We start from the raw sequence: 18718 nt of genomic DNA, 5'->3' as shown, positions 1-18718 counted from the left end.
CAAGGTATCACATTATACATTATTTTACATTATACAGATATCAGATTATTTTACATACAATTACCCTTTTATACAGTTGGGTTTTTACTGGAGCAATCTAGGTAAAGTACCTTGCTCAAGGGTACAACAGCAGTGTCCCCCACTGGGGATTGAACCCACGACCCTCCGGTCAAGAGTCCAGAGCCCTAACCACTACTCCACACTGCTGCCCCTGTGTAGATCACTGCAATAGGGAGGTACCTGTGTAGATCATGTATGGAGCCTCCTCTCACTATCACTGCAATAGGGAGGTACCTGTGTAGATCATGTATGGAGCCTCCTCTCACTATCACTGCAATAGGGAGGTACCTGAGTAGCCCATGTCGCAGAAGCAGACTCCCGAGACGCAGTCTCCGTGGCCCCCGCAGTGGTTGGGGCAGGGCTCTGAGATGTACACCCCGTCCAGAGCAAAGGGAGGGGCGTTCTTATGGACAGTGCTCTCCTGGATCCACCGAAACCGGGTCTTACTGGAAGAGAGAGAGAGAGAGAGAGCTAGAGGTACAGAACACACAAAGTGGAGCTGACCTGCTGCAGTATGCAACCACTACATTAATAAGATGACGGCACATTTAACTTGAAGGATTTTTTTTCTAACATATGTTAGTAAAAACATAGACCACCATCGCAAATGTTATTTGCACAAAACCATTTTTTCAATAATGTTTGGTCTTCAAGTGTGTCTTAAACTATATTAGCACCTCAGCATTATAAGCTTCCCTGATTGAGTCAGAAGGGAGCATGAGGTTTCAAAGTGAGACGCATCTAAGAGGCTCTCACACACACACACACACACTCACACACACACACACACACACACACACACACACACACACACACTCCAGCCAGCCAGCCAGTCTGCCTCACACATGCACACACACACACTCCAGCCAGCCTACCTACCTCACACACACACACACACACACACTCCAGCCAGCCTACCTACCTCACACACACACACACACACTCCAGCCAGCCTACCTACCTCACACACACACACACACACACACACTCCAGCCAGCCTACCTACCTCACACACACACACACACACTCCAGCCAGCCAGTCTGTTTCACACACGCACACACACGCACGCACACACACACACACACACACATCTGCACACACGTGCCAAACAAAACCATCATTTATGCTATGCTAATTCCCCGAAACCTGGTTTTAAAAGCACTGTCACAATTGATTCCCAGAAGTGGAAGAAGTCTGTTGTCATTCTTGTTCAGTATTAAAGTATTAAGCAGCTTTAGAAGACTCTGTAATGATACTGGTCTCCTGGGTGCCCCGCTGTGCTTACACATCATGCAGTAATGCTCGGGGAATTATCTGTCACAAGGCTAAGCAATGCATATTACTAAGCCACTGAACCCAAGACACAAGGGCCCAGCTTGGGAGCTCTCTGCCTGGTGTCATCAGCAGGGGTCCCTGAAGCTTGGAGGGGAGCTATCGTCATCTGATTTTCCTCCTTGACTGGCCTCCGAATGGCAGTGCCTTCACCAGGTGAGCCACTGAATCTCTTTCTGTTCAGAACCTGTTCTGCAGATATTTACCTGTCCTGGGACACTGCTGTAGCCCTCAATGGGTTCTTCCATAACAAATTATAATTACATTTTAATGATAACCCTGAATAGCCTTTCACTGTACACACACACACGCAGACACACACGCACACATGTGCACATGCACACACACGTATATACACACGCACGCGCACACACACACACATATATATACACATACACATGCACACAAACACACATGCGCACGCACACACATGCACACACACACACACACGCAGACACACACGCACACATGTGCACATGCACACACACGTATATACACACGCACGCGCACACACACGCACGCGCACACACACACACACATGCACACAAACACACATGCGCACGCACACACATGCACACACACACACACACACACGCACACACGCACGCACACACGCACACACTCCGGCAGGTACCTGGCAGCCACGGCCCGCGGGATGACAATGGTGACACGGCTCCACTGCTCAAAGTCCCCGGCGTAGAACACGCTGGGCTCCCTCAACTCCCGGGAGCTCCCCTCACAGCCCCGCACCCCGGGGGAGGCCGGGTAGCAGCCCTCTCGAACCAGGGACCAGCTGCGCCCCGCGTCGTGAGAGTACTGCAGCAGCACCGGGGCCGAGGCACTGAAGTACGCCGTGCAGCCGATATTCAGCTGCAACACAGCAGGGGAAACACATGCAGTTTATACAGCAACTAACAGACCTCTTAACATATTAGAAACATATTGTCAATGTAAGTATCAATGGCTTCACTGCTGATATTGCGGAAATAATATTACTGGAATTGTAAGAGAAAAGGGAAGAAGAAGAAGAAGAAGAAGAAGAAGTAGTGGCTTGCGATGTTACCTTGAACTGCAGGGTGTAGCCTGGCTTGCAATGTTACCTTGAACTGCAGGGTGTAGCCTGGCCTGCGATGTTACCTTGAACTGCAGGGTGTAGCCTGGCTTGACGGTCAGGTCCCTGGTCACAGCAAAGCGGTCTCCCTCTGACTTCCCGAAGGTCATGGCGGAGGGGCTGGCCGTGCAGAAGGTCTTGTTCTTCTCCATGCCCTCGTTGGCCAGCATCAGCCACATGCTCAGCTGGTTCAACGGGTAGTCGAAGGCTGGCCTCTCGTAGAAGTTCTGGGGGTGCAAGCACAAGGCGCTACACTCGGTACCATGCAAATCACAGCTGTGCCTCAGGAGAGCTGAACACACCAAACAGCATGGCATTGCACACAGGATCTGGAGGCACACTGAACACCTCTCTGTCAGGACCAGCTCTCTTTTTGTGGTGGTACATTCTAATCAAACTTGAGGCACTGTCACAAGGAGACTGGTTACCCAGACAGAGTGGGTCAGTTAGAGAGTGAGATACCTGGGGCAGTGGTGGTTAGTTAAGAACAGTAAACTAAATAGCTGGGGTAGTGTTGGTTAGTTAAGTAGACCAGTTCTAGTTTGCAGGGTTGTGATGGTTAGTTAAGTAGACCAGTTCTAGTTTGCTGGGTTGGGTTGGTTAGTTAAGTAGACCAATTCTAGTTTGCTGGGTTTAATTGGTTAGTTAAGTAGACCAGTTCTAGTTTGCTGGGTTGGGTTGGTTAGTTAAGTAGACCAATTCTAGTTTGCTGGGTTTAGTTGGTTAGTTAAGTAGACCAGTTCTAGTTTGCTGGGTTGGGTTGGTTGGTGAAGTAGACTAGTTCTGTTTTACTGCGGTTGTGTTGGTTAGTTAAGTAGACCAGTTCTAGTTTGCTGGGTTGGGTTGGTTGGTGAAGTAGACTAGTTCTGTTTTACTGCGGTTGTGTTGGTTAGCTCAGTTACCTGGGGCAGGGTCGGGTTAGCGACTGGGATGATCTGCTTCTCCCTCTCAGAGAGGATGATGATGTCATCGATGGCCCACTGGTCGTACCCTTCCCCAGAATGCATCGGCTGCCACCAGCGGAAGCGTGTGCAGGAGGTCTTGGCAGCTTCGGGGAGCTCGTAGTACACAAACCTGAAGATGAGACGGGGTCTATCACGAGACACTGCAGAAGAACGACTGTGACTCCAACACACTACACTCGCTAACTCCCCTTGAAGTGGCCCCAACAATTAGATATATATACAGACGTACTCAAATTTGTTGGTACCCCTCCACAAAAAATGAAGAATGCACAATTTTCTCTGAAATAACTTGAAACTGACAAAAGTAATTGGCATCCACCATTGTTTATTCCATATTTAATAGAAATCAGACTTTGCTTTTGATTTTTTATTCAACATAATATTGTAAATAAGAAAACAAATGAAAATGGCATGGACAAAAATGATGGGACCACTAACCTAATATTTTGTTGCACAAGCTTTAGAGGCAATCACTGCAATCAAACGTTTTCTGTAGCTCTCAATGAGACTTCTGCACCTGTTAACAGGTAGTTTGGCCCACTCTTCCTGAGCAAACTGCTCCAGCTGTCTTAGGTTTGATGGGTGCCTTCTCCAGACTGCAAGTTTCAGCTCTTTCCATAGATGTTCGATAGGATTCAGATCAGGACTCATAGAAGGCCACTTCAGAATAGTCCAATGTTTTGTTCTTATCCATTCTTGGGTGCTTTTAGCTGTGTGTTTTGGGTCATTATCCTGTTGGAGGACCCATGACCTGCGACTGAGACAGAGCTTTCTGACACTGGGCAGTACGTTTTGCTCCAGAATGCCTTGATAGTCTTGAGATTTCATTGTGCCCTGCACAGATTCAAGGCACCCTGTGCCAGGCGCAGCAAAGCAGCCCCAAAACATAACCGAGCCTCCATATTTCACTGTAAGTATGGTGTTCTTTTCTTTGAAAGCTTCATTTTTTCGTCTGTGAACATAGAGCTGATGTGACTTGCCAAAAAGCTCCAGTTTTGACTCATCTGTCCAAAGGACATTCTCCCAGAAGGATTGTGGCTTGTCAATATGCATTTTAGCAAATTCCAGTCTGGCTTTCTTATGTTTTTCTGTCAAAAGTGGAGTCCTCCTGGGTCTTCTTCCATGGAGCCCACTTTCGCTCAAAAAGCGACGGATGGTGCGATCAGAAACTGACGTACCTTCACCTTGGAGTTCAGCTTGTATCTCTTTGGCAGTTATCCTTGGTTCTTTTTCTACCATTCGCACTATCCTTCTGTTCACTGGGGTCGATTTTCCTCTTGCGGTCGCGCCCGGGAGGTTGGCTACAGTTCCATGGACCTTAAACTTCTTAATAATATTTGCAACTGTTGTCACAGGAACATCAAGCTGCTTGGAGATGGTCTTGTAGCCTTTACCTTTACCATGCTTGTCTATTATTTTCTTTCTAATCTCCTCAGACAACTCTCTCCTTTGTTTTCTCTGGTCCATGTTCAGTGTGGTGCACACAATGATACCAAACAGCACAGTGACTACTTTTCTCCATTTAAATAGGTTGAATGACTGATGACAAGATTGGAGACATGTGTGATACTAATTAAAGAAACTAATTAGTTTGAAATATCACTATAATCCAATTATTTATTATCTTTTCTAAGGGGTACCAACAAATGTGTCCAGGCCATTTTAGAATATCTTTGTAGAATAAGCAATAATTCATCTCTTTTCACAGCTTCTTTGCTTTATTCTATGACATACCAAAGGCATGCAAGTATACATGATAAAATAGCTTTTAATTTAATCACGTTTCAGGAGGAATGAAGCATTATTTCAATGAGCTGTAAGGGTACCAACAAATTTGAGCATGTCTGTATATATATATATATATATATATATATATATATATATTGCTCGCTTTCACACACTCTCTTCCTCCTATAGTCCACCCACTCTCCCGCTCACACATCCTCTCATTTCTATAGTCCTGTCACTCCCCCACTCTCACTCTCACACATCCTCTCATTTCTATAGTCCTGTCACTCCCCCACTCTCACTCTCACACATCCTCTCATTTCTACAGTCCTGTCACTCCCCCACTCTCACTCTCACACATCCTCTCATTTCTACAGTCCTGTCACTCCCCCACTCTCACTCTCACACATCCTCTCATTTCTACAGTCCTGTCACTCCCCCACTCTCACACATCCTCTCATTTCTATAGTCCTGTCACTCCCCCACTCTCACTCTCACACATCCTCTCATTTCTACAGTCCTGTCACTCCCCCACTCTCACTCTCACACATCCTCTCATTTCTATAGTCCTGTCACTCCCCCACTCTCACTCTCACACATCCTCTCATTTCTACAGTCCTGTCACTCCCCCACTCTCACTCTCCCACTCACACATCCTCTCATTTCTATAGTCCTGTCACTCCCCCACTCTCACTCTCACACATCCTCTCATTTCTATAGTCCTGTCACTCCCCCACTCTTCTCACTCTGTTGTACCTGGGTTTGGTGAAGTCAGAGAAGTACATCTCAGCCAGCAGCCCCCAGGTGATGCCCCCATCGTTGCTGTACTGCAGCAGCACCCCCTCCTCGCGATTGTCGGCGCGGTTACACTCCGCCGTCTCCCCCCCCACACGCAGGTAGAACTGCAGGAAGTCCACCCAGCTCGTCTCCAGATCCCAGCTCACCAGCTGCCTGCGCCCCGCCTGCAGAGGACAGGGGGAGGGGTAGAGGGAGAGACCGCAGTAAGAGTAGAGCTGGAATCACTGCCACAAAGCGCTGTATCTTTTCTTAATGGTAATAAGGCACATACCGACCTACTGCTTTGTGCCAACCTTCCTGTGATTCTGGGGATTTTTGGAGCGGTGCAGTCCAATCTGTCACCACAATAGGGTGCTTTACTGCTGTTTTAAAGCTGGCTGCCAGCACTCCCCAAACTGACTATATATATACAGTATATATACTATATATATATATATATATAGACTATATATATATATATATATATATATATATATATATATATATATATATATATAATCTGAAACCACAGGTTAAAGTGTCAGTTTGATCTCCTGACATTCAGATCTCGTGTTGTACTTGCCCTTCTTCGATTATTTCACCTCACTTCTTTTTACTAGCTGTAAATTCCAGTCTCTGTGAATTTATATAAACATCGACAGTGCTAAATCCAAACTGTGCTTTGACCTCAATGAGGAGTCAGTTTGATGGAGAGTTATTCTGGGTTCAGCATGGTTCTGGATGGGTAGTCAGTGTGCCGGTCAGTGTGCAGATCCAGGTCGCTCACCTTGCTGAAGTACAGCGATGACCCTGAGGAGATGACCCCACAGCCCTGCTCCGGCTTCACCAGCTCTCCACCAATCACCTCCTGCCAGGTGCTCAGCAGTGCATTCTGGGACTCGAAGTCCGACATGACGTTGGAGGAGAGGGGTGCTTCGGGCTGGCAGTCCGGACCAGTGAAACCCTCGTCACAGCTAGAGAGAGGGAGCGAGAGAGAGGGGGGAGAGGAAAACAGAAAGAGAGAGCGAGGGAATGACAGAACAAGAGGTAGGAGGAACGAGAAGCAGTGTAGAAACAGTGTGGGACAGAACGAGAAACAGCAACGAGGTAACGACGGAGAGGAAGAGAGGAGAGAGAGACAGAAAGAGTGAGAGAAAGAGAAGAGGGAAATAAAGTAATAAAAGAGAAGTTTAAAACAGGAGCCTTAGTCTAGTATTATAAAAGACACTCACACATGCACACACACACATGCATGCACACACACATGCATGCACACACACACACACACACACACATGCATGCACACACACACACAATCGCACATGCACACACACACACTCACACATACACTCACACACTCACACACGCACGCACACACTCACACACACACTCACACACTCACATGCACACGCACACATACACTCACACACTCACGCAGACTCACACATGCACGCACACACTCACACACACACTCACACACTCACATGCACACACGCACACACACACATGCACGCACACACTCACACACACACTCACACATGCATGCACTCACACTCAATCACACTCTCGCACACACTTCCACATGCATGCACTCACACACACACTCGCACATGCATGCACTCACACTCACACACACACTCACGCACACACTCACACATGCATGCACTCACACTCACACATGCATGCACTCACACTCACGCACACACGCACACATGCATGCACTCACACACTCGCACATGCACACACACTCACAAACACACACACACACTCACGCACACACTCGCACATGCACACACACTCACAAACACACACACACTCACGCACTCACTCACTCTTACACACACTCACACTCACACACTGAGCTGAGCCAGGCTTACCTGCAGATGCCGTGGTTGCACCAGCCATGCCCGTGGCACATGTGAGAGCACTGCTGCCCGATGTAGATACTGTCCAGAGCCCACTCGTCCTGATCCGTGTAGTAACTCTGGATCCAACGGAACCGGGTCGCACTGGACCTGAGGAGTCAAAGACACCAGGGTCAGGGTCAGGGTCAGGATCAGGAGAAAGCGCTGGGCTGCAGTGGGGAAGGCCCTGGGTTTGACTAGCTCAGTGGTTATTGAAAGCGCTGAACTGCAGTGTGGAAGGCAGTGTGTATGGAGCAGCTCAGTGGTTATAGAAAGCGCTGAACTGCAGTGTGGATGGCAGTGTGTATGGAGCAGCTCAGTGGTTATTGAAAGCGCTGAACTGCAGTGTGGATGGCAGTGTGTATGGAGCAGCTAGTGGTTATAGAAAGCGTGGAAGGTTTGAGTATGTCCTTGTACAGATGCATTGAATCTTTAGTTTCCCTGTGACCCTGCTAGCCAGCGAAGTGAGGGGGGCTGCCGTTTCCATCAGCCGCACCGAGGCTGCAGGGGCAGCTAAACAGTTCCGAATCTCTGTGTAATGCAATAACAAGTGGAATTAGTACCAGCAGCTGCGTGCTCCCAGAGGAGCGCTCTGAAGATTATTGGAGATTTAAGGAGAGTGAATGATTGAGAGCGAGAGGTGATGACACTGGGGACTTGATTTAGGAGATGGCTGTTCAGTCCCGGGGTTAGTTTACTGCTCGGCTGACCCACACGAGATTGCACACCCTGACCTCTGACAGCAGGAAAGGGGCCGGAGCAGTTCATCTCTATTTAAATTCCAATCTCCCAGGTCACATAACCCTGCCACCCCCCGTAACTGTGGAAATCAAATTAGGATGCCTCCATTTAACTCAGGGGTCTGGGGGGAGGGCGAGCTGTACACTCAGCAAAGCAGCCCCTCAAGGTCACAGTGCCCCAGAGGCAGGGGTTCAGACGGGGGTATTTCAAGACTACAGCTTTCTAATGAGTTGCAGGTAATGCATTGAGAAACAGGCCTGGGTCCATTTTGGTCCCAATGGAACAGCTGGAATTCCTCTTGATTATATTTGAACTCATTATAAAATCCTGTCTTATTTAAAAACAGTATCCAAGTATTATCTGAAACTGAAGCAATAAAGCAGGAAACAGACTCATAGAAAGTGTAGTTTCTGCTCAGTAGGTGTTCTGTATTGAACATGCTGTAAAAGAACATTTCATATGGCATCGGGTTGAAACATGTTAAGCACACTTATCTACACACAAAATTATTAATTTCCTTTTTTTTATACCTAAAAAAAATCAATAATAATAATAATATTGATTTGAAATGTGAAAGCACGTGTCCGTGCATGACGAGGAATTTGAACCCGGATCCTGCTCGCACCCAGTCCTCCCCTCTCCGATGGGGTTCCATTAGGTCTGCTCTGTGCAGCTCTGTGTAGGATTTCATATGGGTAGCCTCTCAGACTCTCATTATGTGTTGATTTGTTTAGTTGAGCTGGCACGGGCACAGCCATGCATCTCATTAGCCAATGCTTTTATGCAAATCCCCCTAAACTCATCAGGAAAAAAAAAAAAGAACAGAAGACATGAATTTCCATTAGTGGCGTGCGAGTCGGGTGTTTGGATTTGGTATTATTATAGGAAATGTCATTTCAGCAATGCAGCTCTAAATGTGTTCAGCTGGGCGGCGGGGATCAGTCAGCCGGATTACCTCTCTCTCTTGGAAGTGCACATTTAGAATAAATTGATGAGCGCACACTTGCCAACATTTGGAAACTGTTCAGCGGGACGCTCGTAACATCATACACATGGGAGGGGTCATACGCAAAAGACCCTCATTATCATATAATAGACGTATCCCCCCAACTCAACACCACTCGACCAGCATGACAGTAAAAACAGACACAATGAAGCGTTCTTCCCTTTGTATTAGTTAGTGATCAGCAGATGTGTCGGCCGCATGAAGAGCACAGCGTGTGGTTTTCACTAACTCTACTGTGCAGAATAAATGATTTTTTTTTCTATGGGTAAATATCAGGACTTTCTTCCTATGCATCGAGACGTGGGACATTTGCTAGGAAATCGGGACTGTCCCGACCATATAGCGACTGTTGGCATGTATGTTAGCATCTTCGGAAGCGGCTCAACACACCGAAGCATTCGGACCGCATCGACTGCTGACTCGAGTTCAAGAGGGTAGCATGGCGCACTGCTGCCCCCTGCGGGTCAGCCAAGGTCATGGTATATTGCCGCTGTACCCAGGCAAAGGGATGGGATCTGTGGGTTAGATCTCAGTCTCTGGTGCTGTGGGTTAGTTCTCAGTCTCTGGTGCTGTGGGTTAGTTCTCAGTCTCTGGTGCTGTGTGTCAGTGTGTTTGTGTGTGTGTGTCAGTGTGAGTGTGTGTGTGTCAGTGTGTGTGTGTGTGTTTGTGTGTGTGTCAGTGTGTGTGTGTGTGTGTATGTGTCAATGTGAGTGTGTGTGTCAGTGCGTGCCACTCACCAGGTCTTGTGCGGCAGGGGCAGTGTGACTCTCCTCCAGCTGGTGAACTCGGAGGGGTGGTACACGCTGGGGGACGTGAACTCAGGGCAGCTCGGCATCCCGGGCAGGCAGGTCTGGAGAATATCAAAGCAGATATTACACAGCACACTGAGAGAATGTCAAAGCAGATATCACACAGCACTCCGAGAGAATGTCAAAGCAGATATCACACAGCACACCGAGAGAATGTCAAAGCAGATATCACACAGCACACCGAGAGAATGTCAAAGCAGATATCACACAGCACACCGAGAGAATGTCCAAGCAGATATCACACAGCACACCGAGAGAATGTCAAAGCAGATATCACACAGCACACCGAGAGAATGTCAAAGCAGATATCACACAGCACACCGAGAGAATGTCAAAGCAGATATCACACAGCACACCGAGAGAATGTCCAAGCAGATATCACACAGCACACCGAGAGAATGTCAAAGCAGATATCACACAGCACACCGAGAGAATGTCCAAGCAGATATCACACAGCACACCGAGAGAATGTCAAAGCAGATATCACACAGCACACCGAGAGAATGTCAAAGCAGATATCACACAGCACACCGAGAGAATGTCAAAGCAGATATCACACAGCACACCGAGAGAATGTCAAAGCAGATATCACACAGCACACCGAGAGAATGTCAAAGCAGATATCACACAGCACTCCGAGAGAATGTCAAAGCAGATATCACACAGCACTCCGAGAGAATGTCAAAGCAGATATCACACAGCACACATAGAGAATGTCAAAGCAGATATCACACAGCACTCCGAGAGAATGTCAAAGCAGATATCACACAGCACACCGAGAGAATGTCAAAGCAGATATCACACAGCACTCCGAGAGAATGTCAAAGCAGATATCACACAGCACTCCGAGAGAATGTCAAAGCAGATATCACACAGCACACCGAGAGAATGTCAAAGCAGATATCACACAGCACACCGAGAGAATGTCAAAGCAGATATCACACAGCACTCCGAGAGAATGTCAAAGCACACAGCACACCGAGAGAATGTCAAAGCAGATATCACACAGCACACCGAGAGAATGTCAAAGCACACAGCACACCGAGAGAATGTCAAAGCAGATATCACACAGCACACCGAGAGAATGTCAAAGCAGATATCACACAGCACTCCGAGAGAATGTCAAAGCAGATATCACACAGCACACCGAGAGAATGTCAAAGCAGATATCACACAGCACACCGAGAGAATATCAAAGCAGATATCACACAGCACACCGAGAGAATGTCAAAGCAGATATCACACAGCACACCGAGAGAATGTCAAAGCAGATATCACACAGCACACCGAGAGAATGTCAAAGCAGATACCACACAGCACACCGAGAGAATGTCAAAGCAGATATCACACAGCACACCGAGAGAATGTCAAAGCAGATATCACACAGCACTCCGAGAGAATGTCAAAGCAGATATCACACAGCACTCCGAGAGAATGTCAAAGCAGATATCACACAGCACACCGAGAGAATGTCAAAGCAGATATTACACAGCACTCCGAGAGAATGTCAAAGCAGATATCACACAGCACTCCGAGAGAATGTCAAAGCAGATATCACACAGCACACCGAGAGAATGTCAAAGCAGATATCACACAGCACACCGAGAGAATGTCAAAGCAGATATTACACAGCACTCCGAGAGAATGTCAAAGCAGATATCACACAGCACACCGAGAGAATGTCAAAGCAGATATCACACAGCACACCGGGAGAATGTCAAAGCAGATATCACACCGAGAGAATGTCAAAGCAGATATCACACAGCACTCCGAGAGAATGTCAAAGCAGATATCACACAGCACTCCGAGAGAATGTCAAAGCAGATATCACACAGCACACCGAGAGAATGTCAAAGCAGATATCACACAGCACACCGAGAGAATGTCAAAGCAGATATCACACAGCACACCGAGAGAATGTCAAAGCAGATATCGCACAGCACACCGAGAGAATGTCAAAGCAGATATCACACAGCACACCGAGAGAATGTCAAAGCAGATATCACACAGCACACCGAGAGAATGTCAAAGCAGATATCACACAGCACACTGAGAGAATGTCAAAGCAGATATCACACAGCACTCCGAGAGAATGTCAAAGCAGATATCACACAGCACTCCGAGAGAATGTCAAAGCAGATATCACACAGCACACCGAGAGAATGTCAAAGCAGATATCACACAGCACACCGAGAGAATGTCAAAGCAGATATCACACAGCACTCCGAGAGAATGTCAAAGCACACAGCACACCGAGAGAATGTCAAAGCAGATATCACACAGCACACCGAGAGAATGTCAAAGCACACAGCACACCGAGAGAATGTCAAAGCAGATATCACACAGCACACCGAGAGAATGTCAAAGCAGATATCACACAGCACTCCGAGAGAATGTCAAAGCAGATATCACACAGCACACCGAGAGAATGTCAAAGCAGATATCACACAGCACACCGAGAGAATATCAAAGCAGATATCACACAGCACACCGAGAGAATGTCAAAGCAGATATCACACAGCACACCGAGAGAATGTCAAAGCAGATATCACACAGCACACCGAGAGAATGTCAAAGCAGATATCACACAGCACTCCGAGAGAATGTCAAAGCAGATATCACACAGCACACCGAGAGAATGTCAAAGCAGATATCACACAGCACTCCGAGAGAATGTCAAAGCAGATATCACACAGCACTCCGAGAGAATGTCAAAGCAGATATCACACAGCACTCCGAGAGAATGTCAAAGCAGATATCACACAGCACACAGAGAGAATGTCAAAGCAGATATCACACAGCACACCGAGAGAATGTCAAAGCAGATATCACACAGCACACCGAGAGAATGTCAAAGCAGATATCACACAGCACACCGAGAGAATGTCAAAGCAGATATCACACAGCACACCGAGAGAATGTCAAAGCAGATATCACACAGCACACCGAGAGAATGTCAAAGCAGATATCACACAGCACACCGAGAGAATGTCAAAGCAGATATCACACAGCACACCGAGAGAATGTCAAAGCAGATATCACACAGCACACCGAGAGAATGTCAAAGCAGATATCACACAGCACACCGAGAGAATGTCAAAGCAGATATCACACAGCACTCCGAGAGAATGTCAAAGCAGATATCACACAGCACACCGAGAGAATGTCAAAGCAGATATCACACAGCACTCCGAGAGAATGTCAAAGCAGATATCACACAGCACTCCGAGAGAATGTCAAAGCAGATATCACACAGCACACCGAGAGAATGTCAAAGCAGATATCACACAGCACACCGAGAGAATGTCAAAGCAGATATCACACAGCACTCCGAGAGAATGTCAAAGCACACAGCACACCGAGAGAATGTCAAAGCAGATATCACACAGCACACCGAGAGAATGTCAAAGCACACAGCACACCGAGAGAATGTCAAAGCAGATATCACACAGCACACCGAGAGAATGTCAAAGCAGATATCACACAGCACTCCGAGAGAATGTCAAAGCAGATATCACACAGCACACCGAGAGAATGTCAAAGCAGATATCACACAGCACACCGAGAGAATATCAAAGCAGATATCACACAGCACACCGAGAGAATGTCAAAGCAGATATCACACAGCACACCGAGAGAATGTCAAAGCAGATATCACACAGCACACCGAGAGAATGTCAAAGCAGATATCACACAGCACACCGAGAGAATGTCAAAGCAGATATCACACAGCACACCGAGAGAATGTCAAAGCAGATATCACACAGCACTCCGAGAGAATGTCAAAGCAGATATCACACAGCACTCCGAGAGAATGTCAAAGCAGATATCACACAGCACACCGAGAGAATGTCAAAGCAGATATTACACAGCACTCCGAGAGAATGTCAAAGCAGATATCACACAGCACTCCGAGAGAATGTCAAAGCAGATATCACACAGCACACCGAGAGAATGTCAAAGCAGATATCACACAGCACACCGAGAGAATGTCAAAGCAGATATTACACAGCACTCCGAGAGAATGTCAAAGCAGATATCACACAGCACTCCGAGAGAATGTCAAAGCAGATATCACACCGAGAGAATGTCAAAGCAGATATCACACAGCACACCGAGAGAATGTCAAAGCAGATATCACACAGCACTCCGAGAGAATGTCAAAGCAGATATCACACAGCACACCGAGAGAATGTCAAAGCAGATATCACACAGCACACCGAGAGAATGTCAAAGCAGATATCACACAGCACTCCGAGAGAATGTCAAAGCAGATATCACACAGCACACCGAGAGAATGTCAAAGCAGATATCACACAGCACACCGAGAGAATGTCAAAGCAGATATCACACAGCACACCGAGAGAATGTCAAAGCAGATATCACACAGCACACCGAGAGAATGTCAAAGCAGATATCACACAGCACACCGAGAGAATGTCAAAGCAGATATCACACAGCACACCGAGAGAATGTCAAAGCAGATATCACACAGCACTCCGAGAGAATGTCAAAGCAGATATCACACCGAGAGAATGTCAAAGCAGATATCACACAGCACACCGAGAGAATGTCAAAGCAGATATCACACAGCACACTGAGAGAATGTCAAAGCAGATATCACACAGCACACCGAGAGAATGTCAAAGCAGATATCACACAGCACACCGAGAGAATGTCAAAGCAGATATCACACAGCACACCGAGAGAATGTCAAAGCAGATATCACACAGCACTCCGAGAGAATGTCAAAGCAGATATCACACAGCACACATAGAGAATGTCAAAGCAGATATCACACAGCACTCCGAGAGAATGTCAAAGCAGATATCACACAGCACACCGAGAGAATGTCAAAGCAGATATCACACAGCACACCGAGAGAATGTCAAAGCAGATATCACACAGCACACCGAGAGAATGTCAAAGCAGATATCACACAGCACACTGAGAGAATGTCAAAGCAGATATCACACAGCACTCCGAGAGAATGTCAAAGCAGATATCACACAGCACTCCGAGAGAATGTCAAAGCAGATATCACACAGCACACCGAGAGAATGTCAAAGCAGATATCACACAGCACTCCGAGAGAATGTCAAAGCAGATATCACACAGCACACCGAGAGAATGTCAAAGCAGATATCACACAGCACTCCGAGAGAATGTCAAAGCAGATATCACACAGCACACCGAGAGAATGTCAAAGCAGATATCACACAGCACACCGAGAGAATGTCAAAGCAGATATCACACAGCACTCCGAGAGAATGTCAAAGCAGATATCACACAGCACACCGAGAGAATGTCAAAGCAGATATCACACAGCACTCCGAGAGAATGTCAAAGCAGATATCACACAGCACACCGAGAGAATGTCAAAGCAGATATCACACAGCACACCGAGAGAATGTCAAAGCAGATATCGCACAGCACACCGAGAGAATGTCAAAGCAGATATCACACAGCACACCGAGAGAATGTCAAAGCAGATATCACACAGCACACCGAGAGAATGTCAAAGCAGATATCACACAGCACACCGAGAGAATGTCAAAGCAGATATCACACAGCACACCGAGAGAATGTCAAAGCAGATATCACACAGCACACCGAGAGAATGTCAAAGCAGATATCACACAGCACTCCGAGAGAATGTCAAAGCAGATATCACACAGCACTCCGAGAGAATGTCAAAGCAGATATCACACAGTACACCGAGAGAATGTCAAAGCAGATATCACACAGCACACTGAGAGAATGTCAAAGCAGATATCACACAGCACACCGAGAGAATGTCAAAGCAGATATCACACAGCACACCGAGAGAATGTCAAAGCAGATATCACACAGCACACCGAGAGAATGTCAAAGCAGATATCACACAGCACTCCGAGAGAATGTCAAACTAGATATCACACAGCACACCGAGAGAATGTCAAAGCAGATATCACACAGCACACCGAGAGAATGTCAAAGCAGATATCACACAGCACACCGAGAGAATGTCAAAGCAGATATCACACAGCACACCGAGAGAATGTCAAAGCAGATATCACACAGCACACCGGGAGAATGTCAAAGCAGATATCACACCGAGAGAATGTCAAAGCAGATATCACACAGCACTCCGAGAGAATGTCAAAGCAGATATCACACAGCACTCCGAGAGAATGTCAAAGCAGATATCGCACAGCACTCCGAGAGAATATCAAAGCAGATATCACACAGCACTCCGAGAGAATGTCAAAGCAGATATCGCACAGCACTCCGAGAGAATATCAAAGCAGATATCACACAGCACACCGAGAGAATGTCAAAGCAGATATCACACAGCACACCGAGAGAATGTCAAAGCAGATATCACACAGCACACCGAGAGAATGTCAAAGCAGATATCACACAGCACACCGAGAGAATGTCAAAGCAGATATCACACAGCACACCGAGAGAATGTCAAAGCAGATATCACACAGCACACCGAGAGAATGTCAAAGCAGATATCACACAGCACTCCGAGAGAATGTCAAAGCAGATATCACACAGCACTCCGAGAGAATGTCAAAGCAGATATCACACAGTACACCGAGAGAATGTCAAAGCAGATATCACACAGCACACTGAGAGAATGTCAAAGCAGATATCACACAGCACACCGAGAGAATGTCAAAGCAGATATCACACAGCACACCGAGAGAATGTCAAAGCAGATATCACACAGCACACCGAGAGAATGTCAAAGCAGATATCACACAGCACTCCGAGAGAATGTCAAACTAGATATCACACAGCACACCGAGAGAATGTCAAAGCAGATATCACACAGCACACCGAGAGAATGTCAAAGCAGATATCACACAGCACACCGAGAGAATGTCAAAGCAGATATCACACAGCACACCGAGAGAATGTCAAAGCAGATATCACACAGCACACCGGGAGAATGTCAAAGCAGATATCACACCGAGAGAATGTCAAAGCAGATATCACACAGCACTCCGAGAGAATGTCAAAGCAGATATCACACAGCACTCCGAGAGAATGTCAAAGCAGATATCGCACAGCACTCCGAGAGAATATCAAAGCAGATATCACACAGCACACCGAGAGAATGTCAAAGCAGATATCACACAGCACACCGAGAGAATGTCAAAGCAGATATCGCACAGCACACCGAGAGAATGTCAAAGCAGATATCACACAGCACACCGAGAGAATGTCAAAGCAGATATCACACAGCACACCGAGAGAATGTCAAAGCAGATATCACACAGCACACCTAGAGAATGTCAAAGCAGATATCACACAGCACTCCGAGAGAATGTCAAAGCAGATATCACACAGCACACCGAGAGAATATCAAAGCAGATATCACACAGCACACCGAGAGAATGTCAAAGCAGATATCACACAGCACACCGAGAGAATGTCAAAGCAGATATCACACAGCACACCGAGAGAATGTCAAAGCAGATATCACACAGCACACCGAGAGAATGTCAAAGCAGATATCACACAGCACACCGAGAGAATGTCAAAGCAGATATCACACAGCACACCGAGAGAATGTCAAAGCAGATATCACACAGCACTCCGAGAGAATGTCCAAGCAGATTTCACACAGCACACCGAGAGAATGTCAAAGCAGATATCACACAGCACACTGGAACTCCCAGCTTTTTAAAGCTTGATCAGGCACATTGCAAGCCCTCTGGTTTCTGCAGTACTGCAGCGCTGTCCTTACCTCCTGCACCAGGTGCCAGGTGAGCCCGTGGTTGCTGGAGTACTCCAAGCTGACTTGGTTGTCCATGTTGGGGGTGAAGTCCTGGCCGCAGCCCATCACCAGGCTGAACTGGATCATGTAGGAGGCTCCGATCTGCATGGACTGCGTCTCCACATAGCGGAGACTGGACCCCGGACTGGGCTCACCGGTGAAGCTGAGGAGCACGGGGAGACTGTCACAATCCTATCACTTGGGTTTGACTGGCCCCTCTGTGTCTGCTAAACTTATTTGCTCTTTTACACTTTTGTATAATGCAAATCTTGATAGTTAATTTGTTTCACTAAGATACAGTATTCACTGACTTTGTTTATAGTCTCGAATAGCTTTTAAACTGCATATGGGAATCTGCTTGTAAATCGTGGGCGCTATGTTAATTATCTGCAAAGCACTTCTGAGTGAAGTTTGTTTCATGAGACAGACATTATCGGGGCTCGGGAGACGGTACCCGCACACCAGCCATTCGGCACAGATGGCACCCGTCGCCACGGCGCGCAGAGGCAC

At 47.0% G+C, this 18718-nt stretch overlaps 1 protein-coding gene across 1 annotated transcript in view; it reads right to left on the bottom strand.

The window, feature by feature from the left end:
• LOC117973532 (reelin-like) overlaps positions 1 to 18718 on the bottom strand; it is a 144439-nt gene that overhangs the window by 32666 nt on the left and 93055 nt on the right. The window contains 9 exon segments of the mRNA XM_058985491.1: positions 349 to 506; positions 2028 to 2263; positions 2531 to 2731; positions 3407 to 3578; positions 5954 to 6159; positions 6762 to 6948; positions 7852 to 7989; positions 10363 to 10475; positions 18179 to 18371. Of these exon segments, the coding sequence (XP_058841474.1) occupies positions 349 to 506; positions 2028 to 2263; positions 2531 to 2731; positions 3407 to 3578; positions 5954 to 6159; positions 6762 to 6948; positions 7852 to 7989; positions 10363 to 10475; positions 18179 to 18371 (1604 nt within the window).

The sequence above is a fragment of the Acipenser ruthenus genome, chromosome 14, assembly GCF_902713425.1.
Source record: "Acipenser ruthenus chromosome 14, fAciRut3.2 maternal haplotype, whole genome shotgun sequence".
Taxonomy (NCBI): domain Eukaryota; kingdom Metazoa; phylum Chordata; class Actinopteri; order Acipenseriformes; family Acipenseridae; genus Acipenser; species Acipenser ruthenus.
This window is presented reverse-complemented; position numbering and strand designations above follow the sequence as displayed.